Source organism: Mustela nigripes, chromosome 12 (assembly GCF_022355385.1).
Source record: "Mustela nigripes isolate SB6536 chromosome 12, MUSNIG.SB6536, whole genome shotgun sequence".
Taxonomy (NCBI): Eukaryota; Metazoa; Chordata; class Mammalia; order Carnivora; family Mustelidae; genus Mustela; species Mustela nigripes.
In genome coordinates, this window is record NC_081568.1 from 34598507 (window position 1) to 34623760 (window position 25254).

Genomic DNA, 25254 nt, shown 5'->3' on the forward strand with positions numbered 1-25254 from the left:
AGGTCATGATCTCAGGGTCCTGGGATCGAGTCCCACGTTGGGCTCTCTGCTCAGCAGGAGCCTGCTTCCTCCTCTCTCTCTCTCTCTGCCTGCCTCTCTGCCTACTCGTGATCTCTCTTTGTCAAATAAATAAATAAAATCTTTAAAAAAAAATAAAAAGAAAATGCTAGGTGTATTCCTCATTCCTGCCTTTCTTCAGTTCCAGTATTTTTACTTCCTTCTTCAGCAAATAATCTGCTAGTTGCTTTCCTGATCCTTTTCCTTAAAACAAAGGGAAGCATCATCTTTGCATTTTCTTTATATAATACCCATTTGATGAGGCCTTATTAGGCACCAGGCACCATTAATCTAGTCCATTCATTAAGTCTGACTTCAAACTTCTCACCACACCCCAGGCTCAGTGCACTGATTCTGTACTTCTTGGAGGAGGCATCACTCGCCATACTCTTCCTACCCCCAACCTTCAGATGTCTTTTAACCAGGAGGTTTAGAATAGCTCCCAGTTGTTTTCTTTTAGAGTATACTACTTGTTTCTTCCTAGCATTTACCCCAATTTTTCATCACATCTTTGTTTACTTGATCTTACTTTCTTTCGGTCATGTCTTTAGACTATGAGAGCAGTTCTGTATGTACGTGTCACACAGTATCTGACACAAAGCAGGCACCCAATTTCTGCTGAATGAATGAATAATCTCACTTAATTGCGACCATATAGGAAAGAGGAAGGTATTGTTAATGTTATTGTTTTACTGATAACAACTTGCCCAAGTCATACACTGTTGTCTGGCAGTTCCAAACCTTAACTACACCCACTTCTGTGTCTTCAAAGCGCATTTTCAATCCAGGACCATACTTGTAATCAGTTTTAATCAAAGCCCACACTTTCAGTCCCTCTTTCCTACTGCCTCTTTAGCAGGAACTCTGGACTTAGACTTTCTGACTTTGATACCGTGGTACAATTACTTCTGTAGGATTCTTTTTAGATCACAGGTTCTCATTTCAGTTAATTTAGCATGCCATCAAATGCCTGTGCTTGGGTTATATTTCCTTCACACCTTTCTTGTCATGTCAGCCCTTTTGCAATGCTACTCATTAGCTTGATCTCTTTCCTGGGAGTTCAAAACCCTTGTCTCCATCACTCTAACAAAAAGCATGTCCTCCTTCTTCCACGGTCTGTGTCTAAATGCTCTCTGGCTTCTTCTGCTTTTCCTCTGGCTTCGAACATTCTAATTATATATCCTTTACTGTCTCTCTTGCTTCAGCTTTAAAGCACTTCTGTCGTTTTGTTTATTAAGTTTTTATTCCATAATCCGATCAACATGCTTAGCACTTCTTTTTTCATATTTGTAGAATCATACCCCTCTATGGAAATGTTCCAAAAAATGCCCTAAAAATCTGGTTTACTATATTGGTAATTACTGTTATTAATAACATTGTAAATATAGCTCACTTTAGATGAGAAATAGTTTGTAAATTAATATCATATGTCACCATTTTCCCCATGTTACAAAATATTAATTTTTCTCTTAATAATTCTATTAATAAATCAAATAAATTTAAGCTTTGGAAATATATCTACATCTGTATATTTATATAATTTGAAACCAATTGTGTTTTTTTAATTTGAAGTCAATTGGAAAAAGAAGCTTGACTTTTAATTACTATGGTAACAGAGCAATCTAACATATATAGTCAGATTCTGTATATAATAAAAATAAATTTAATTCAGCCATCAGTACAAAAAGCCTCTTCCTTGAAAGAAATACGAACACACCTGTTTCTATTAACTCAAATTCTAACTTCTGTCAGTGTCTTAATATTTTTCCAACAAAGATATATGTATTTCTATATTTGGTCAGGTCGGAGTATATATATGCATATGTATTTTACATTTTTTGACAATCATTATTAATAAGAAAACGAGTTTTATTTTTTAAAGCTACATTTGGCAGGGATGTAGAGAGAAGCTTTGTAATTTAAGGGAAATCACGAAGTTGGAAATAATAAAAACCTTTATGGTTAGCATTCATCTTCTTTGAAATAAATGTTGACTAAAATAGAAGAAAAATAGTTATTTGATTCTCTAAATCGTCTTTACTTTCTCTCACAAGAGTCCAAAGACAGAAAGGTAGGGAAATTGACAAAGTAGCTAGTAAGTGTTACATGTACTAAAACAAGTTAAAAGAAAGGTAAAAGGAACCTGTAAAAAGAGAGTAATTGGAAACAGAATACTTAATCTGGGGCAAATTACAGAAAGATGATTTAATAACCAGTCAGCATTCATTCACAGAAGGTACTTTTCCGTGGTTTGCCTATTTCATTAAAGGCAAGGCTATAAGAAATTGACCCGAGTGCTGGGATAAGAAAGACTTCACTGGAGATTCAACATGAGAAGAGAATCCTGATGGGGTACGTGGAATCTACATTGCTGAAGAAATTTATCGCATAGACTATAAGCTATCTATCTTGGATGTTGCACATTCAAAGAGGTTGAGGCTGCTGACTCCAAATATGACATGCTGAGCAATGATAACGGATGACTTTCCCTGGCCTAAGTGGAATGGAAAGGGTTTGGAAGGCAGCTAGGCTCACCACTGTACCACCAACGCATGGAAAGGGGTTGGAAACCAGGAAAAAGTCAGGTGGGAGGAGGGGACAAGAAAAAGAGGAGGAAAATAATGAAGGACTGAAAAGGCATCATGGTTTCTGAAAAAGTATCAGAGGCAGGGCTACCACAGGTGGCTAATATTTCAGGTGTATAAATGTCTCAAGACAGAACTATTGAAGCCCCTGGGTGGCTCAGTCTTTAAGCGTCTGCCTTCAGCTCAGGTCATGATCCCAGGGTCCTGGGATCAAGCCCCACATCGGGCTCCCTGCTCTGCAATGAACCTGCTTCTCCCTCTCCCACCCCCAAACCCCACTTGTGTTCCCTCTCTCACTCTTTCTCTCTGTCAAATAAATAAATAAATTCTTTAAAAAAAAAAGAGAGAGAGAGAACTATTAGAGGTTGATGAACCTTGACTTGTAGAGACTTTATGAATATGTCGGGTTATCCTCAAACAGGGGAAAGGCATCAAACAAGGTTAAGGATGAAAACCAACACATACGTTTTTCAGTAAAGCATGTTAACACCAGGTGCTTGAAAGAAAATAATGATTATAGAAAAATGATCTTTTTAAAAAGTTCTGAACTTTGCAGTTAAACATTGCTATTTGGAATTAAGTTGCAGTTAACCCACACTATTCATAAATAAGTGATAGCTGTGGTGCAGTTATTAGGTTATATTTAGTTGACAGTTACCTGAAGTTGGGGATCTATTGACTTAATCAATACTTTGCCTCTTCTATTAAGGTTAAGTAAATGGTTCATTAATCGTTCCATGTCATCTTTCACTGTAGGAAACATGCCAAACATTTGAAAATTCCTCATTAATGATAACACACATACTGACAGATTAGATATAGGTAAAGGTGGACAGATTTAGGCTAAAGAATTATTAGGTGAACTATAAAACGAGGCAATGCTTTACTGCCAGCACTATGAATCTTTCAGATGGTAATTGGATGCACGTGTTAGCAGCAGTAAAAAGTCACTGTCCAGTTGTCCACCTTACATGGGAATCTACTCGGAGTGTCTTCTTTGATTTATTGTTCCAATTAGAACACAGTGTTCAAAGAAAGAACACAACTGACCTGATTTTAAGGCCAGGGAGCCTTTCAGGCTATTATTTGGTGGATGACCTGACTCCCTTTTAGGTATCTTGAAACTTTCTATTTGTGTCAACTCTGTACTGATTATATGTTTGGTTTTAAACTGATTCTATAAAACATTGACATTTTATATTCATTAATCCTTGGCCAGAGTGTCACTGATGACTTCCCAAGATGCAGGTACATTTTCTTTCACTAAATTTAGAGGCCTAGTTCTAGGCTGCCACTTGACATCCAGACTAACTGGCACAGGTAAAGGGAGCAGGCACTGGGGGCTGGGGCGGGGGAGAGAGGGTTGCGGGGGAAGAAGGCCAGTGATGAAAAGTTAAGTATTTTTGATTGGCAAAACCAAGTAACAACACCACTGGTCACATGGTAAATGTAGATGAATCTAAAATCATTGCAATACACCATAAAAAATGAAGATATTTCTGCATAAAAGACTTGAGACAAAATGAGATTCATTATCTTCTAGATTGTGATAAAGCTGTATTAAAATTACATAAACATAAATCTTATGTCTCATCATACTGGAAAATTGAAAAAGAACTTAAATTCTGGGAGGGAAATGCTAATGTTTTACTTATATTAAGCAAGTATCAACTCTTAATGCGAACAAATGTTGGAACAGTAATACTAAAAATGTCATCTGAATTACTCTTCATTGCAGAGTTCACAGAATTAATGTTAAGATAGATTAAAATCACTTTGAACTCATACACATGTATTACTCTTCTTTCTGAAGGATAATAAAGAAATATCATTTGTACTACAATTTTGGATAAGTGTCCAGACATTTAAAGCTTAGGAAAGATGTAGATATTCACAGGCAGCTCATAAATGTGAGGAACATTAGCTCCATTTCAAATGAGCTGTCAACTTTTTTTCCAGCATTTTTGGCTTGTGGGAAGTCAGACATTTGGATAATAAATGGGGTTTGCCTCTGCACATGAAGGTAACTCTGCAGGAATTTAAAGTGCTCATTCATATTCTACTATAAGTTCATTAAACACTAAAAAGATGAACTGGGATAAGCCTTTTTGCTCTAAACCAAACAGTAAAAGTATAGAAGAAAATGTGCATGCAATGGAGTTTCCTTGGCTCTGTGAGACACAATTTTTCTTTTAAATTCTGTGCTTAATCATCATTTTGAAAACACCTGTTCTTAAAGAATGGGCCATACCTTTGCCTAATAGAATCCTAAAATACCCAAGACCTACCTAGAAATTGGCATTTCTCAGTTCTCAGACTCTAATATTGGCATATGATTTCTGCCAACTCTTTTCTTGGGTTTCTTCTAGTAGGTTATAAATCAGGTTTATGAAGAGGAAACTCTGTAACTGTGCATTTTTTAATGGATTTATGATAAAGCCATCAAAGTGGAGGGTCCATATGGTAGGAATGCAGTAAAGGCAACGGGACAGTGTCATGTAAACATTAAATACAGTGCCTTCCACCTTCATAAATCCTCAGTGCGCATGATTAAGTGCTGTCAGCTGTAAATTATGCAACCAAACTCTAGAAATGACCACAACTTAAAGAGGATACCAGTTGTATATAGGTTTTCTTTCCAAAAATCCATTGTATATTTATTAGGAGATGATATTCAAATCCCTATTACTTTCTCGCCCTTACTTAACTTCCTATAATAAGTCTTAGTCCTGATTTAGAAGTAATAAGGCAGACCTTTAATCCTAGACAGTAATTTGTCATTTATATGTGGTAAAATACCTTTTAGATTTGTAGACTCATTTTAAAGCCTTCTTTATATATATATATATATAGCTTGAGGTCTCTACGATTTTGCCCTTTTTAGAGTCGTATATCAGAAGTTTCTGCAACAGCCCAATTTCACACTGGTATTTACAAAAAAAACTTACTTTATTACACGTGGGAACAATTAAACATTTTGCCCTCAGCTGTAAACAATTACTATACACAATGACATTCATGGGTTTTTCTTAAATGGTCATGTATTTCTAATGCCCTTTTCAAGAGATGAGATCTGTGTACATGTATTTTGTATTTCCATAAGCAGATATATTCCCAAACAAAATATGGAAAGAGATATTTCACTTAGAGAATGCACTAACTTTGTCTGATACCGTGTAGCCACCTGCAGTGAGGACACCTTGAACATGTTTCATTTCTGTTCCTCTCCCAATTTACTACTGTTCCAGTTTGAACCTGAAGAACTGTCGGTGTTCATAGCAAGAAGTGATTACGATTTTAGAATTTGTTGTTTAGAGTTCTGAGGCATCTAATTAGAATATTATTGGCATCAATGCTGCCAGTGGTGGAGGTAAAAGAAATAACCAAATAGATTTGGTTTCCAATTGAATGACCTTGGATAATTTCCTTTTTTCAGCTTCATCTTTGAAAAGATATGGATAGTTATACCTTAATTATAGGACCATGATGTGTTAAATGATCTATATATTTGAAGAAATAGGCACATGCTACACTGATTTCTCTGTTGTTTCCGGAACTCCTTTTCTGCAAAGACTCCCAAGCACTGTGGCTTTCTGTTTTGAGAATAGCCATTCTTGGCAATCTCAAGTTTAGGGATACATTTTCTTTTCACTAGACTCCCCTTTTCTACCAGTGACAACCGTGGGAGAAGCCCACAGTCCACTCACATCCAGAAGTAAGTCCACCCAGTCCCAGTTGCAAGGGTATCTAACAGCTGTATCCAGCCTTTCTAGGAGGCCAGAACTGGAGCTGAGTGGTAATGTTTCAAGGGCAAAGAGCTAGATGTAAAGAATGATAAAACAAACTTAAATGAGCCTAAGCAAACCTAGTGACAGATACACTACAGCTATTCTAAATTATTCAAGCTTTCTTAGACTTCTAGCTGAAAAAACATAATTCATCTTTGCTCCCTTTATTCTATTTTCATATAATGGCATAGAATCAAACCAAAAACCACCCTTCTTCCACCAAAAAAAAAAAAAAAAAAAAAAAATTATAATCACCTAAATTGCGAAGAGTTTCTTTAGGTATATAATATTTTTAGAACCATCCAATTTCTGGGAACCAGCTTTGGAGGGAGAAGTTAAAAACGATTTTGCAATGCTTATGGGTGATTTCCTTACTTCCCTTTTGTTAGTATTTTGCTGGCAAAAAGCCAGTAAAGCAGTTGTTTAATTACCCAGGACATCCCAAACATGTAACCTCTTAGATAAGCTGTTATTGTATTTTAGCAGCAATAATACTAGGGTCAAAAGTAACAAAGAAAATTAAGCTTCAAATAAGCAAACCTCAAAAGAACAGCTTTGTATATTGAGAATAATTAATAACTTGTTTAGGAAAATGTTACTGAAAAGTGGTTTTTGGACAAGGAACTGACACTCTTCAGAAACCCTAATATTTAGCAGGCTACCATTTGGTGGGCTGGCTGGCTGGTTACCCTGTAGGCATGGCAAAAGTTTGTTCACATGTAATTATGCAACATTTAGACAATATCTTAATGATACCATGTAGTTCAGCTGAATCAGTCCAGCTGGAAACTGTAGCAGTGTTCTGATTACCCAGCCACATGTGAAATTAAGACTTTTTCAACCTCTACTTTTCACTTGCTATGTTTTGATACAGATGTTCTTGGAAAGCCTAAATTATTATGGTTTGACATTATTTAGCAGTAAGCCCTACCCCCTTTCATTTTCAACCATTGATTAACATTGTATTACTATATAAGATATGATATTTTAACAAGGGCTGTTGCTACACTTTATCATATGGAAGAGATATTATTATATTTTGGATAAAGTGGAAATTCTCCACACTAGTTTTTATGCAATAAAAATTATATACTCTTCTCTTCACAGATAAGTCTTGTTGTAAAAATATATTTCTATGTGTATCCGGACAATCATTTTATTAAATAAGCACACACAATTATTATTTTGGAAAATATTAATTTCAGTTGTGTAAACAACCTAGTATAGATTGGTCCTTGTATCACATTATAGAGACAGTTAAAATATACCAATAGCAAAATCAAATTAGTTCAGAAGAAACAAATAACAAATGGAATTTTGCTCAAGGTTAACACTTTGAAAATATATTTATCTCCATGAACTAAAAATACAAAGAAAGGTTTCAGTCAATGGGGATTTTTTTTTTTTTCTTTTTAAACTCCCATCTCACTCTTTAGCAAGTGTTTAGCTTACTTCTTCCCCTATCATCCTACCTGGATGACACAACTCTTTTGTTTTAGAAGTGAACAAAGGTATTAAATTTTAATCAACAACTATAACATCTATAACTATAACACAGTATCTAATGAATTCAGGTAACAAATGACTTTCAAACAAAAAAATCATAAATGACATTATTTCAGCCCCTTTCTATGAATCAGAATGGAAAAAAAATAGGTAATGGACTATTTAAAATCTCTATATTAAACACAAGATGGAATACTTTAAAATACTTTCACAATACTTTTATTACTTCTAAACATACTGCTAATTTTAGTAAACGGAAACAGCTGCTGAAGAGGAACAGAAATTAATGCTGAATATATGTAGATTCCCAAATAAGAAATCTTAAGTCTTAATTCCTATAAATCTTTATTTAAAAAGAAAATGCTAAATTCTGATTAACTGTCTTTCTCCTTAGTACCAGATACTTTTCTGGGCCAAGGTGTATTTAAGTCAGTTGCCAAGAAATTCCCAAACAACTGACACAGAAAGCGTAATTTGGAAGGACCATTGAGATAATGCTAAATGGTCATTAAAGATGTTTAAATGTCATTGTCTACTGTCCTCAGTGTGCCATTACATAGCCTCAGGATCCTTTCAAACAGCAATCAATAGAGAGTGAATAAGTCTCACCACTTGAAAGTAACTAGGAAAGGAAGCCAATGGAATAATCTGGCTTTGCAGGACTGATTCAAGAAGAGACACAATATCTACCCCTCCTCTTCTAGTTCTCCCTCCCTCTACCCAGCCCACAGCCCTGCAAGAAAGAAGTGAAAGAGCTAAAGAAGGAAAGAGAGAGAAGAAAATGGAAAGAAATCCAGGGATGAGGCGGAGGGCGTAATTCGTCCTGAGCAGAAAACCTCATCCAAGGGGACAAACTATAGCCATGGAAACAGACTTATGACTTTTACTTTGAAAATAAAAGAATGACAATGAAATTTGTGTGAGGTCTGTGTGAATCCAGTCCCAGATGTTTACAGAGCTGTAGTAGTATGGCTCTGCAATATGAGAGGTTTCAGAAGAAAGGAATACAACAGGACACCACAAAGCAGCGCATATGCCATTGACAATGCAGACGTGAGTGAGCGTCATGTTACCAAGAGAGAAGGCAGGCAGAAGACAAATAGCAGCGGTGGTGCCTGAAAAGCTAACTTCGTGGACTGCGATCACTCAAACCAACATGAGGGGGGAAAAAATCAGAACCAGAAAAATGTTTGCACTCCTGTTTAGATAGGCAGTGGGGTAAAGACATCGGGGTGGGGAGCCAGCAGAATTGACTTTTCTTTCTTAAATAAAGGTCCCATAAAGCCCCTATAATTGACAGCGGATAATTATTTTCAGCTTGAGGAAACTGTCCCAAAACTCTTAATAAGATTGCCAGCGAAAAGAAACCAAATGTGTTTACTCGAGCCATTTCCAGAAGGGAGGGAGAGGGGACCTTGAGATGGGGTGCGGAAGGGCTATGGAGACGGAAAGGGGGCATTTAGGCACAGCAACAACTCTCCAGCGCCCTGCGTGGTCCTGGGAATGACAAGCCGGAGAGACGGGGCAGAGAGGGTGGCAAAGAGTCGGGGGGTGTGGAGGGAGCTGCGCCAAGGAGAGGGGGTGCGGCAGCACAATGTATGGGGGGGGGGAGTGATTTAGTGTGAAAGTATTTCACTTAATCATTTTACAGGGGTTGGGGACGTAAATATTTAGCTGGCCACATCTGGAACAGATTTTCCCCCCCTTGTGGGGTGGGGGGTGGATAATTGGAAGGAGGGGAGCGCGCGTTTGTTACTTACTGTACGGGCAGTTCTCCTTCTTGGTACCGCTGACCTTCCCGTTCTTCTCAATCTTAAGAAAGTACTTGGTAAAAGAGAATAGCTTTCTCCAGCGGACGTCTCCTTGGAGGTGATTGTAGCTCCGCACATGCCTCCCCGCACTGGCAGGGGAGGAGAAGGAGGAAGAGGACGAGGAGGAGGAGGAAGAGGAAAAAGAAGAGGAGTTGGTGGCCTCTGGTGACACCATGTCCTGACCAAGGGCTTGGCAGGTGACAGGGATGGAAGACACCAAGAACAGCAACAAGAAGCAGCAGCAGCAGCCAGGCAGGTGGGGAAAGGCTGAGGCACAATGTGTCAGTATCCATTTCCACATTGTACTGAAACTCTCGGCACTGGAAATTGTCTCATCAGAAGGAACATACTGGAAGGGTAAGACCTGGTGCGAGGCAGGGAGACAGCTGGAGGTGGCGGCCGCTGCTTAGCTCCCTCTGGGCGCGGATCTGGCCAGAAGTGAATGCACCAACATCCATAACTCCTCGGAAGGGCCGGCTGCCTCCCCTGGCTCCTTTCTCGGATCCGCTGCCTTGCGTCTCTCGAGTCTCCCGGTGAATGGTGGACGTGGGTGGCCGCAGTAGCAGGAGCTGGTGGTGGCGGTGGTAGTGTTGGTCCTCAGCGATCTTCACTCCCCTAGGAGTTACTTTGTTCTCTTCTTCACTCCTTTCTTCACCATGGTAGATGCAAAAAAAAAAAAAAAAAAAGGTCTAAAAAACAGATGACAGTACGGTCAACAAAACCCACAGAGGTCGGGGTGGGAGGCTGGGGGAGAGATCTGCGCCTCTCGGGGGTTGGCACCTTCTCGCCCCTCTCGGCAGAGCCCCCGCCTGCTTAGCCTGTTCTAAAAGCGCGTCCCTTTGGAGTTGTCAGAACTGGAGGCGAGCGAGCTGCCGGTCGCCGTTGTTCGCTTCGCCCTCTTGCTTTCTCTTTTTGGTGGTGCCTGTTGACTTGAAGCCTCCAGAAAGTCACTTCTTGTTTGGGGGAGATGGCGGTTGGTGTTTTGTTTGGCCCTGTTTCCCTCCCCCCCACCCCACCACCCCCTTCCTTTGGAAAGCCCGCTTGTAAACAGGTTGAAGCCTGGAGTCTAAATGTCAGTGATTCTAAGCCAGAGGTGGGCTCTGCCTCTGCTGGTCAAACCTCATTTGCAGGGGTGGAGAAGCGGGGGGAGGGGGGTCAAACGGCGGTGGGACATCTGAAACCCTCGGCTGCTGGGAACGCCAGGGAGAGGAGGGGGAGGGGGCCGAGGCGGGGTGGGGGGGGGAGAGTAGGGGAGCAAGGAGGGGAGAGCCCGATGCCTCCGCGGAGCTGGGGGCTGCCGGGTCCCTTCCCCGTGGCCCCGCGGCCGCAGCCTCCGCCCCGCGCCTCCAGCTCCGGCGCGCTGCTGGGAGCGGCGGCGTGCGGGCTGCGGGGCCACCGGCGCGAGCTGCGTCCTCGGGCTCTCCGAAGTTTGCCGTCCTCCAGCCTGAACCGGTCCCCTCTGGGGAGCCCCCTTCTCACTTGTTCTCCGGCGTAGGAGCTTTCCCCCCCTTCCTCTGGCGGGGAAGCACTTGTGAGCCACCTGGAGCTTGCCGCCTGGCCGACTGTTGTCCCCCCTCCCCGGCTCCCAGAAGGAGGGGCGGGCTGGGGGAGAAAGCGGAGGATGCTGTGGATAAACCCTCTGAAGCGGCAGATTATAAACTGGTCGGAGTGAGCACAGAAAAGGGAGACATAATTAGCTTCTTTTCCTCCTCTTCTGCCAGCTTCCAAGGAGGTCTCCGCTTTAATGAATCACTGATTTCTCGCTTCCGTTGCTGAAGTAAAAAGTTCACACTTTGGCCCTCTCTGCCTTTTAAGCTGAGGGAGATTTATCGTCACCCTTAAAAGTCGCCTCTCCCTTGGCGCAAATGAACTAGGGGACCGAAAGGACCAGTTTCTAATTGCTAGCATGAGTCCTTTACTGAATCACGCGTGCACTTCAAAGCGAACGCACTTTACTGAGATTGCGAAGATTTACCCATAGGATTTGGCCGAAAGTTCTGCTGTTTTCCATGCGATTTCCTTTGCACTTGGCCATAATAGGGGCGTCCTTCTTTTTTCTATGCTTACATTTAATGTTAAGAGGGCTCTATTTTACGGTAGAGCTGCACTACCAGTTCTCCCTCCTCCTCGCCCTCACCGGGTCGCTAGCAATGCTCACAGTCCAGGTATAGATAGAACCAAATCCCTGGCTAGGAAGCCTTGCCAAGAATGAAGAGGCACGAGACGCAGATAGCTGTGATAATCGGTTCTGATCCCAGTCAGAGATAGTTCCTAGAGGATCCCTACAAGAATTGCTGTGTACTGGGTAGGGAAGGGTTGACTGGGAGGAGGAACTGAAGATGTCATGGCGTCAAATATTTGTGTTCTGTAAGGCAGTTAAACATTAGTGTTATGATGAAGCATATGAAATTGCTGTATTTTCTATTTTTTTGACCTTCCAAAGCGCCAATTTCATATGCTTCAACTTAATAGTTAGATTGCTGTTCTAAGATGGAGAATCGCTTTAAGGTGAACTTGGGAGTTTGACCTCTGTAACTGTAATTGGAAGGGAGCTAATCAGAGGGGCTGGGGTCTGTATGTACAACAAGCCAGAATCCCTACAATGTGCATTTGACCTTAGTCTTCATTGTGAAGAGGAGAAAATACAGAGAAATAAAAAATCTAACTTTAGCGATGGGCATTAGCAATGATTGCCCAATTACGTTGTTTAGTGACCTGAAAAAAATGACTACTTGCATCTGCTTATATTTTCCTATGCATTCAGAGCCTTTGAAATAGAACCATGTAATGCTAGAATCAGGATTTTAATTGCATTTGTTTATAACCAATTGCAATGCTTACTGAAAAGATTTTGACAATGTGGTGAATAGCACAGTAGGTTTATTTTAATTTAATACAATTAGTTTTGATTTTTGTAGCCATTAATTGGAAACTTAAATAAAGAACATACGTCATTCGTATGCTCGAAGTTTTGTTCTTTCATTAAAGTTTGGATGTTTAAAAATGAAATCACTGTGCTAATTTTAATTTTCTAGTTCACAGTTTTATACCTGACCTAACGAATGCTTGAGAGAAAGCGTAGTGTTTCCAAGGGATTTGAGTTTCAGTCCAACTGTTCAGTAGAATCCAAATGTTTGAACTGACAAAACTAATTAAAACTGCATGTTTGTTTGTTTTTTTTAATGTTTGATGAAACCATACAGTAAAGATTCTGCTGTAAAAAGTTATAAAATAAAGGAAGTTGTAATTTTGAGGTTTCTCTACACTGGACATCAACACGATTGATGCAAGCTTGAGATCCTCTCAATTTTTTTTTTTTAAGACTCACAAAAGACACCCCCTCCTACCCTGAAGGTAGTTCCCCCCTCTATTCCCCTCACCCCCACATCTACTGACTTTCTGCTCCAGCAGAGAAAGCTGTTGGGATCTTTGTGAGAAGTTTCATATTTTAATTCTGTTTGAAATGGGAAAAAAAACACATCGTCAGACTTCCATATTAAAATCTAGTTGCAGCAGGTGCAGTGTTTAAAACTTCTAGAGTCCTTCCGCCGTTCTTCTGTACAGCGTGATGACAGGAAGGGCATTCACAAAACAGCCCAAAGGAAAAGCTGACATAGCTTTTTAGATTATATCTCATTCTTCTTTTTCTTTTCTGTACAGCCTTTCTTTTATAGCACAGTTGAATCCCTAAATACTCCTCTGCTTTGCATTGTTAGGTCACCTCTGAGGTTAGCCCGAGAAAGCCTGAGAAAAGTTCCACAGGAAAGATGCACTATTTAACGGAATTCAATCTCTCCCAATAGATTTGAATCACTAACATAAATGTATGAATGTAGATTATATCTCTGTAATGAGGCCTGAATCATTCTCAGTTACTTCAAAGGACTGAAATTCTACCTTCCTTTTTTAGCAGCAATAATCACGTCTTAATGGGTTCCTTTATTAATTGTTTCTCTGCAGCGATTGAAAAGGACAGTACAAGGTTCAGATTGGAGTGGTGCCTAAACTAATTCTAAAAGGCTGTTTTTCTTTTTTTCCAACCTCTGGAAGGCATGCTTTATTTCTATGTCCTAAACATACCCAGTAATATTGGGCTAGCTCTTTATTGGAAGAAATAGATGTGGCCTTTTGTTTAATGTGATGTCTTAAGAAGCTACTGAAGCTTTTAAAAGCAAGTCCGTGGCAGCAGCCACTGAAGAATCCTAAGCTGTGACTATTTAACCTCAGAGGAGCCGTTTGCGTATGTACTTCCAGATCCTTCGGTAGCTCTTCTGTGTGAGCGGTTTACGCTTTAAGTATGTATTTCCTGGATCCTTTATGTTGCTTGGCACTATCTGTGGTTCGGTGACAAGATGTGTGTTCGATTATGTGTGATGTAATTGGCAGTGTCAGTAAGCCGCTTCAAATAATAAGAAGTCAGGTCAAAAGTCAGCCAGGCTGTTCGACAAAGTAGACATGTGCAGGCCTCATTTTTGAAGTCTGCAAGGGTAGTCCTTGTGACTGTGTGTTCCAGCCCATGTTCCCTTTTGGATGTGGGAGAGATGCCAGGGTTTTGTTTTTGTTTTGTTTTGTTTTGTTTTATGCTTTATGTATTCAGTGGAGAGAGAGAGAGTGTGTGTACACGTGCGCACGAGTGAAGGGGGAGGAGCAGAGGGAGATGGAGAAGCAGGTTCTCCACAGAGCAGGGACCCCGATGCAGGACTCGATCCCAGGATTCTGGGATCATGACCTGAGCTGAAGGCAGATGCTTAACCAACTAAGCCCAGGAAGCCCAGGAAGATGCCAGTTTTAAGGCATCGTTGGAACTTCTGGTCTTTCCAGGATGTAGCTAGAGATGATGCTTGTGGTCAGTGATATTTGGGCCAAAGCAAATAGTGATATCTTGTTTTTTTAAGAGGAGGTTTCAACTGAAAGGAAGAGAGATCTTAAAACACAAGAGAGTGGTATAGAACTTGATAGCCAGGGGAAAACTTAGCAGTAGTTGAATCCAAGCTCATTTACTTTATAGCTGAAGGAACTGATGCCGAAGTCACTCAGTGGTAGAACAGAGTTTAGAACTCAGATGCTGAGTCCGAATTTTAACAACCATAGGCTACTGTCCTAAATTTTTTGGTAACACCTGCCTAGTCTGTTTTCTCTTTCCTGCCTCTTGGCTTCTCTTCTTCTTATCACTGACCACTCATCACTCTAATGTCTGAGTTGCCAGGGTGGAAATGATAAGGGGTTAGGAGGCTTTACTTATGCAAAACTAATAAATCTTTGCTGTAATAGATTAGCCAGAGAAAAGTAATAAAATAAGTTGGTGTCGAATTATTAATCGGGTACCGGTTGACTAGCCGAATAAATTTTGATGTACATATTTGGCAAAGGGGGCTATGTTATCAAAACTTGTAAAATGAACACAATTAGAAAGCAATGCATGCCACATGCTTGCAGAATAATCAAGAATTTTTTTTCTATATAATCTGAATTTATAAGAGCTCCTCCAGGAAATTCATGGCATCTTCTAAAAAAGTGGATTTATCATTTGATTCTGCTTTCTCTATTCCAGGATTAAATTTTCATAAAATTTGATGTTTCAAAGCATAGGTATTAGCTTAAATAATTTTTTTTCCCCCAGGGCTTGACACTAGATTAAATTTTGTATTCCCAGGCTTTCAAACAGGCTTAGCAATCTATTGTTAAGAATGAAAAATGGCCAAGGTAGTGGCAAAGATTTTTTGAAGGAAAAAAAAAAATTATGTAAGAATGTTTAAGTTATCCAATAAATCACCAACATTCTTGGAACCTCAACTCTGCCTATTGGCACCAAACACACCAAACATAATTCCACAAAGCTGCTATTTGTCTCCTCCCAGCTGAGGGTAAACAGAACCTTCCCTTGACAAAGCTGTGAAGTATGAAGCGTTCTGTTTGTTTTCTGTGTTTCCAGCTGTCCCTTTGTAGAGCAGTGCCTTCTTCCACTTCAAGCCCTCTAGGTTACCTAGTCCTGTATCCTTGATCAGAATTTTAAACCCTCTGATAAGTCATTTATGTTTATGATTCAATTGGCAGGTCGTCATGTTTTCTTCAAAGTTGCAGTACCTTACAACAAACATTTGTAGTAAGTTTCTTTCTTCATCCATTCATTAACTGGTTTTTATTTAACTGACGTTTTATGGAAACCTATTATGTGCCAGTTGGGTATTGTGTATGGTACGGGATTTTACAAATAAATAAGACAGAGCAGCATTTCTTGTAAAAAGCATGAATGAATGAATGAATGAATGATTAAATGAATGAGTAGAATGACTTCAGGTACTTCATTATTAATGGTGAACAAAATAAAGTTATTTTAGGACTCAGAAAGCAAATGAAGAGATTTGAGAGGAGGAAAAAGAGCCTCTGAAATTTTTTTCTGGTTGTCCTACTGTCTATAAGAAGAGCTGTTTTCTGGCTTCACACAGGATCAAGACTCAATCTTTTCCTGCTATGTGTTCCTCACATAATCCCTCACATATTACAGGTTCTTCTACTAGGCATTTGGGCTGCATCTTTTCTGCCAACTCAACCTAACTTGCTCTCCTTACCTTCTGCTCTCAGACATTTGGATGCTTATTTTATGCTTTCCAGCTTATTTTAATTACTTCCCAGTAAGAGTTCCCCTACCTATATACTCTTCTATGTGCCTCCTATTAAAACTTATGTATTATCAAATATAATTTGACCTGAAACCCATTCTTCCTACATGACAAATTTTGTCTCTGTTAAATGGACTTCAACAAAGATTAATTCTCCAATAATTACTATTAGAAATATTATTGTGTTGGGAGAATGTGATATTCATGGCACTGGATTTTTCTTGGATTTGTCCCCAGATCCATTTCCAGCCCTCTTCTGCTCAGCTCTTGGCTGACACCTGTGCCTCACCAATGTCCCTTGGACAATGACTTGCTGTTGGTTTTGTTGTGAGAGAAAGAAATCGTCAGAAGATCAGGGCCCAGGAGAGAGAGAACTCTGGGTATTTCTTCTCCTCCTCCTCCTTTTCAATTGACCATAACTTTTCTGGCCATGGCCACATTCTTCCAGATCCACATTTCCTACTGGATGACCCTCCTGCAGGGTTCCAACTTTGAATGGAGTCCCTGTAATATTATTTCCTCGCCTTGCCCTATAAGTTTAAGGAGTGGTAAAATTTCCTTTCTGTTGCTGGTCTACCATCATTTTTCCTTGCTTGTCTATTTCACTGACCTGTACCTCTATAACTGGTAACTTTGTTCAAGTCTTTTCATCTGAATCAATTGGGATGAATTCTGTGTCATAGTCAGGACAGTGACAAGAATGTACATCTTTTGCAGTGAGTGACCAGTGTGTGGTAATCCATTTTGTATAGGTACAAGGTAACAGAAGAGTGTAATTTAATACGAAGGGCATTGTGTAACATCTTGTGCTTGCTTGCTATGCTCTATTCTTTGAACTACACAAAAGATAATGACACATGGCATTTGTCCTTAAGAAATATATAATTTAGTATTGAGTTATGATTAATTATTGCAGAGATTTTTTTTTAATTTAGTGAATGTCTTTGAAGATCAAAATCAAAGGTTGCTAAATGTTCAATAAAATACTCTCACACAAATAACTACAAAAATTAATCCAGTTAAGTAGAAATTATGTTCATAAATAACATGTATCTGTGGAAAGCTATAGTAAAGTCTCCATATAAAAATTACCTTTAAAAAATTACCTTTCTTCTTTTCAATTTATTATGAACAATATAAATGTTTCCTAATCTTTAAAGTTAATTTTTTGTGAGCAAATTTGTTACATTGAACTTTACTTATAGTTTAGTTAGAAAGGAAGGAGGGAGATAAATAATATTATTTTCTAGCCTACTTAGTTTTCCTCCAAAGACTATTCTTTAAAACTGAAGATGCAGCCTACCTTATGCGTAAAAGCTGAGTACAGTACAAAAACTCCCAAGATAAACTATATATATAGATAATTTTGTGGACTGATCACTGTCCAGATAATTCCATACATTTCACAGACAAATAACTTCTTACAGAAATGAATATAACTCAGGATTTACGGAGCTTGGATCAAGCCTTTGTCTTTTATTCTCTCTCCTTATCAGCCTGAATGATGATAAAACTGTGAACCTTTATAGGGAGAAAAGACTTGAACTTCCCAATCCTGCTGCCCTTACTTCACAGGTTGGGGGTGGGGGAGAAAGAGGAGGAGGTGGAGCAGACGCAGGATAAACTGGAGCGGGGTGGGGGGGGTGGGGGGGGGGGGGGCTGGGAGGGTAGGGTGAGGCCGGTGGACAGGAGGAGAAGGAGGCGGTGGCCTGGGAAGGTGGAGCCAGCTGCCCAGCCTGAATGTTGAACTACCACGCCTGCACTGAACTAGCAGGATGCAGGAAGGCTTCACATACTTAGAAGATGTAATACACTTGCAGGAACAGCAGTGGCCTCTGCTGAAGCTGTAGGACAGGGAGGGAGAACATTTCATAATCTCCAAGGTGTTTAGCATGTTTGGAAAATTCTCAGAGTTTATTCCAGCTTGTGCCTTTAGAAGAGCATGTCCTCGTGGTTGAGAAGATACTAGACTATCCCTAAATTAGGAGAGCATCTCAATAACTCGCTTGAATCCTAGCTAAGGGATAAAGAGCCTGCCCTCAGGATAAGAGTTTTAAAAAATGTCATTTTGAAATGAATTTTTTGCTCAGGTATGTACAGAGGCTGCTCCTTGTCCCTACCGTTCTGGCTTCCACATTTGTTTCAGTTGTCAGTGAGGTTTGGATATTCGGGTTTGATATATTTAAATTTTATAGGCAGAGGGAGAAAGGGCTTAGAAACTTTTTGGCTAACTTGTGAGAAAGAAATATTGTTTTGCCTTAAACCAAAGACATGCTCATTTGTGGATGGATTCGGATATATTCTTCCTACTTTATAGCACTAGAGAGCAATGTTTTTTGGACTTATTTATCTTGCCAGTGTTGTTTTTACTGTTTTATCTATATTTGCTGTGGTTAAAAATAGGGAAGTGTATATAAGAAGTGATTTAATCTTGTATTTTCTGCAATTAGAAACATAACTGTGAGAAGTTACTTAACCCATTTCTTACACACACACACACACACACACGCACACGCACACCCCTTCAAGTACCTCTTATTAGACATGTAGTCTTTTTTGAATTTTGAAAGTCAAAGCCTGTCAGTTTATCTGGAATTGACTGAAAAAATAATTTTTTTAACTCCAAAGCATCAATTAGGAAAATGGGCCAAGAGCTAAAATGACCCATTTTCATTCCTCGCCCCCCAGTTTTATTGAGAAATAATTAACATGCATCACTGTATATGTTTAAGGTATGCAGTATGATGGTCTGATCTCCATATATGGTGGATGTTCTCCGTAATAGGTTTAGTTAACATCTATCCTCTCGTATTGATACAAAAAGAAGAAAAGAAAAAATAGATTTCTCCTTGTGAGAGAACTCCTGTTCTCGTAACAGCTTTCTTATATTATCATATCTCAGTGTGAACTGTAGTCATCATGTTGTTCATTACATCCTTGGTAACTACGTATAACAGGAAATTTGTACCTTTTGACTACCTTCCTCCAAATATATAAACAGCTTGTGCACTTGTTTGATATTTACTTATAACAGATGAGTGTTATTTATATCAATTAGTGCTGGTTTCTCTCTGTGCTAGAGGCCAGCTTCTAGATTGACAGAAATAACACCAGTAAAAGTATTACTTAGTACAACAGAGAAGGTAGTCCATTGTAATTGGAAGGCAAATTTGAATTCTTGATTTATCAGAGAAACTTCGGTATTAAGAGAGTAGACATGTGAGTTCTTCGTCATTGACAAATAAGAGAGGGAAGCAGAGATGAGTACTGACGTTAGACATAGGTGCTGAAGTCCAAGAACCTGCTCAAGTTGGGGGGCTAGGACTCATCTTCTGCCACTATCCTGTGAATAGAAAAGTTCTGGGTAGGTACCCAGATGGAGTGCTTTGAACTTCAGAAATGTTGATTTCAAAATTTGGGGCTCTCTGTATTGGAAGGATCTCAGGAGTAAGGACAGTGGGCCTTTTTACATTGATGTTTTTGTATCTTTCTCTTTCAGGTGCCTGATTTTATTCCTCCAGAAAGTTCTGGGTTTTGAATACATAGTCAAAAGCATGCCCTCTGCTTCTTTATTCCCTTCCTAAATGCAGACACTTGTTCTGCACAACAGCCTCTTTCCTTTGATTATTGGTACCACCACAGTACCAGTAAAGAGAGCTTTTCTCCCTAACTTGGAGGCTGTGCTCTATGTGTCATGTTAATCTTCCCCTGACTCCTGAGCTAGCTTTGTGCAAAGATAAAATGCGATTTGGTTTTTAGCATAGAAACCTAGGGCTGGATGGATGCACATAGTTTCAACGTAACGGGTGGAGAAAAAACTTTTTTGAGCTACTGGAGGATATTCCCAGTGAGCATTCCGAGCCTCCTTCAGTGAGGATTCTTAACGCCAGATCCCAATCTGCGCACTAAAGACCTGGGGGATGATGCCAAGTCAGTTTTAGAGAACAAAGGGGGTTTTGACAGAAAAAAAGATCCCTATTTACTCACTGCTTTAGTGTTAGAATATGGGGAACAAACTCTGCAGCCATTTTGAACTCCGTTTTTGTGTTTTGCATGTGTCAGTTGAATTTCTGCTAATGCATTTTTAAATTGGATAAAATTTTAAATTGGAACAAACACAGTAAACCTAAGGAGAGGATCACCCATTCTCAAAGTCCAAAATAAAATTGTCTGTGAGGTTAAAAAAATTATAACTAAGCAAAGCCAGGGGGAAAATGTGACTAGTTTATCTTTTGGTAAATAAGCAAGGGAAATGAAATACAGACAGCAAGGAAGCCACATATTTGGTAAAGATAGAAACCTCAGATTTTTTTTTTTTTTTAAATAAAGCAACTTCCAGATTTAGCAATATAAAGTATAATTAGTTTTGGTACTTAGGAACATTTTATTGATAAACATTACCCTTTTAGGCCTACTGAAAAATACACAAGACTATATCCACATGACAGCCCGCAAATGTTTTAGGAAGAAATTAATTGTGTAGAGTTTTGGGAGCCAGTTTCATTTACATAATTTTTTTGTCTTAAAAAATTTGTTTCTGTCATTTGGAGGGAATGTGTTTTTTGTCCCCCCCCCCCTCCTATTTGACTTGTCTTTACTACCAAGTGAATTTTTCAAATCCACCCCACTAAGTGACTATTAGGGAAAATTGGAAATTTGTGGTTGGCCTTATGTTGGTGGAGGATAAAGAGAAAGCTATGTATCCCTCATTTCCCACCAGGAAAGAGCAGGAGCTGGAATTAAATTACAGTTGAGAAGAGGAGGTTAAGGTGAGATATTTTATCACAGAGGCTGTTCCCTACAGGCGCCCACTGGAGGGAGGGAGGGAGCGTGGCATAATATGGAGGGGCTTTCATCTAGTACCCTGTCTTGCACCAAAGTAGCTGTGTAAGACTGAGAGCCAGAGTCCAGGAACTTTCCTCTTTGGTGGAAAGAAGTGGGTGAGGCTCAAGTCTAAGAGTGTGTGAGGTTCCTGGGGAGGGGGCTGGAAGATTAGACAGGAATGGGACAGAGGGGAGTAGTTGTCCCCCCCACCCCCACCGCATACACAGTTTGCAAAAGAGACAGCATCTTAACACCCTTTAGATAAATCATCCCTATTTCCTGATAATGTTTTATTTTTAGCACTACTGAAAGCTAATAAAAAGTAACATGTTTTTATTTGGGAGGGAGGTAATCTTTAACCAGTAGATTTTTAAATGATTTTTCATTTCAAAAGGACTTAGAATTTATAAAAAGGGAAGGTAATGTGTTTTAAATCAAACAATATTTTGAAACTCAAATCAGTTTTTGCCTTAGCAGCTGTGTATACTGTGTGCTATTGAATGTTATTCTGGGTTTATTTTCTGACAATTTCCTGGAGCTGTTTCTTATAGGAAAATATACAATTTTTCAGCCTTTACTTTCAAGATTTTCATACTGTTGGATGCTGAGTCCGTCCAGAAACAAATAAGATATGGAATGACAAATGCTTGATAACCTGTATTTTAATTATCTCCACTGATAGTATCAACTACAGTGTTCACATGGGGAAGGAAATACAATTCAGAATATTTGTCAGTGCATATTTATTACATAATCAGATGAAAAAAGAGGGAATATATGAGACCTGGAAGTTAGGACATCTAGATTATATTTCTGATTCTGACACAAACAGTTGTGAGGCCTAGGACTAATATTTAGGAAAATGGATAAATAACTTTTGGCTTTAAAATGCTCTAACATAGGGCATCTGGTGGTTCAGTCAGTTAAGCGTCTCCCTTGGGACCAAGTCACGATCTCAGGGTCCTAGGATCGAGTCCCACATTGGGTTTTCCGATCAGCGGGGTGTCTGCTTCTCCCTCTCACTCTCCCTCTGTACTCTCTCTCTCTCTCAAATAAATAAATAAATCTTTTTAAAAAATTCTCTAAAATATGAGACCCAGAATAATGAAGGTTGTATTTTATCAGCACTTCACCATGGCAATAGAAAAATGGATGATACTTAACACTGAACGTGGGATCTTGTTACTCAACTTATTTTCTAGAATCATGGAATAATGGAACAGAAATGCCCATCTAATACCAAATGGTCTCTTCATTTTTTTCCTATAGTTGCACATGAGGCAACTGTGGTCCATGAAGGAAAAATTACTTGCCCAACATTATCCACCAAACTAGTGAGAGAACCTTTAGAAGGTGTGCACCCCAACTTCCCATTACTCTCATTATATCCATCTATGGCAGCAAAAACAGTGTAAAACAGGTTAGTTTGTCTGTTTATTTTAGAAAGATAGTAATAGAGTAAGAAATATAGTGAGTAAATGCAAATGTGAATTAAGGGGTACTCTGACTTAATAGCTTTTTAAAAATCTCATGTAACTTAACTGTAAAAAGACTGGCAAAAATCTAGGTTATTTAGGATGGGAAGGGCTTAGAGGTCAAGTCCCTGATATTTGATTCAAGGTAAGAAATCAAGAGTAACTGTAGGCATCCCTGATGAGCTCACTGTGTTTGATTATTTATATTTTTAATATTTTGTAGTTCCCAAAGATACTGGAATGATCAGCAGTTGAAAGTTCTGAGTCAGTAGGATATTTTGAAAAGAAATTGTCAAAAAATTGCATGAATGAGCAGAACAATGATAAAATCTTTCATCAGGTGATTCTTAGGAATTTATCCCAAGGAAATAATTCTTGGCCTTCCCTTTCGTCTGTGTAGAAAGGTGACTTAATTTTTAATATCAGTCTTACTCTTCAACTAACTAGACTTCATCCCTAACTATTTTGGTCATGTCTTCTCTAGGGTACTTCTTTAAACAGAAAAGATTGCTTTCATTATTACCAGACATTTCTTGTTTTAATATACTTTATTTACTTTTTTTTCTTTTTTTGAGAAAACTTACCATAGACTTTAAAAAAAAAAAGATTTTATTTATTTATTTGACAGAGATCACAAGTAGGCAGAGAGGCAGGCGGGGGTGGAGGGGTGGGGAGGCAGGCTCCCTGTTGAGCAGAAAGCCTGATGCGGGGCTCAATGCGGAGCTCGATCCCAGGAACCTGAGATCATGACCTGAGCCAAAGGCAGAGGCTTCAACCCACTGAGCCACCCAGGTGCCCCTACCATAGACTTCTTAAGAAAATCTTAGTCTAGGGGCACCTGGGTGGCTCATTCATGGGGTGTCTGCCTTCGGCTCAGGTCATGATCCTAGGGTCCTGGGATCAAGCTCCACATTGGGCTTCCTGCTCAGTGGAGAGTCTGCTTCTCCCTCTCCCACTTCATCTGCTTGTGCTCTCTCTCTCACTGTGTCTCTCTCTGTGTCAATAAATAAATAAAATCTTAAAAAAAAATCTTAGTCTAATGATATCCTTTTATCCATATTTTTTCTCAATATGATTATTTATCACTCCATATACTTCCCTAACTATAGTTTTCTCCTTTTTTCTTGTATATCCATGCTTAGAGTATTCATACCTTGAATTCCTTTTTTTTTCATACCTTGAATTCTTAACCAACACTAATCTCTGTCATTTAAGTGGCTATGCAGTTAGATGAAAATGAATCAATTTTGACTTTATAAATTTCCCAATACTATTTTCATAAAATTACTTCGTCATTAATTTTAGCAGCACCACATTGCACAATTCTGGAGCCTATCATTCCTCTGTTAGTCTATGTGAAAAATATCTCTTGGTATTTTGCAAGCAGAGGTTTATGTAGCAGACGCTATTGGCTGCTATCCAGGAACGATCACCAGCTTTTCCCGTTATGACCAGGTCTAATTTATTTGGTGAACCCACCCTTCTCCTCAAGGCCATGGAACTCATTGAATCAAACATAATATACCATTATCTTTGTTGGTAATTGGATTTAGGATAGGCATATGACATAGTTCTGGCATAAGGGAAGGCTTCTGGCAATCTTACCGATAAATAAGGAGATCCCTCTTTTCTTCAGCCAGCCATTGTCATAGGTAGATGCAGTCTCTAGAACTGCAGCAGAGTTTGTATCTTGAAGGGAGAAGCAGACAATAGTGAGAACCATGTGGATGACTGAAACTCTGATGGAAAGCCAGAAACATTTTGGTCTGAAACACCAAAATACAGGATAATGACCTTGACCAATGTAAAGTGAAAGGGCAATTCTGGAAGGTGGAGGGCCAGAGAATGGGAACCCCAGATTCTCTGTGTAAGTTTGATATAATTATCTGGCTAAACCCTATAATACACATATGTAGAATAGACCCTAGCTAAAAATAAAATAACTGAGCTGGGATTTGAGCTACTAAAGAATTTGCATCCAACTTGAATCCAATTAAAGTAATCAGTCAGGAATATAATAGAATCCTCAGCCTATCATTCATAATATCTAGTATATAACCCAAATTAACTCAGCAGGTGATTTCTAGGAATTTATCCCAAGGAAATACTCCTTGTCCTTCCCTTTCATCTGTGTGGAAAGATGACTTCATTTTTAATATCAGTCTTACTATTGAACCAACTAGACTTCATCCCTAACTATTTCGGTCATGCCTCCTATACAAGACTTCTTTAAACAGAGATGGTTGCTTTCATTATTACCCAGAAGAATCAGGAAAATGTGACCCTTTCTTAGGAAAACAGACATTAATCAGATACCAATGCTAGGGAGACCCAAATGTTGAAATTAGCATAGGAAGACTCTAAAGAGTTTGTATTCAATGAGGTAAACTGAGATAAAGGAAAATATACTCACAATGATGAAAAAGGTGGGAAATCAAAGTAGAGATTAAAAAAAAAAATTCAACAGAAGAAACAAATAGAAATTCTGAAGCTGAAAACCGTAACTTTACTAAAAATGTCACTTCATAATAGAATGGAGATTCCAAAGGAAAGAATCAGTGAAACTGAACTAGATCAATGGTAATGAT

The 25254-nt window shown here is 39.2% G+C and overlaps 1 protein-coding gene across 1 annotated transcript in view; it reads right to left on the reverse strand.

The window, feature by feature from the left end:
* FGF10 (fibroblast growth factor 10) overlaps positions 1 to 10743 on the reverse strand; it is an 88121-nt gene extending 77378 nt beyond the window's left edge. The window contains exon 1 of the mRNA XM_059417094.1: positions 9697 to 10743. Coding sequence (XP_059273077.1) covers positions 9697 to 10048 — 352 coding nt within the window. The 5' untranslated portion in view covers positions 10049 to 10743. The remainder of the gene's footprint in view (positions 1 to 9696) is intronic.
* Between the last annotated feature and the right edge of the window lie 14511 nt (positions 10744 to 25254).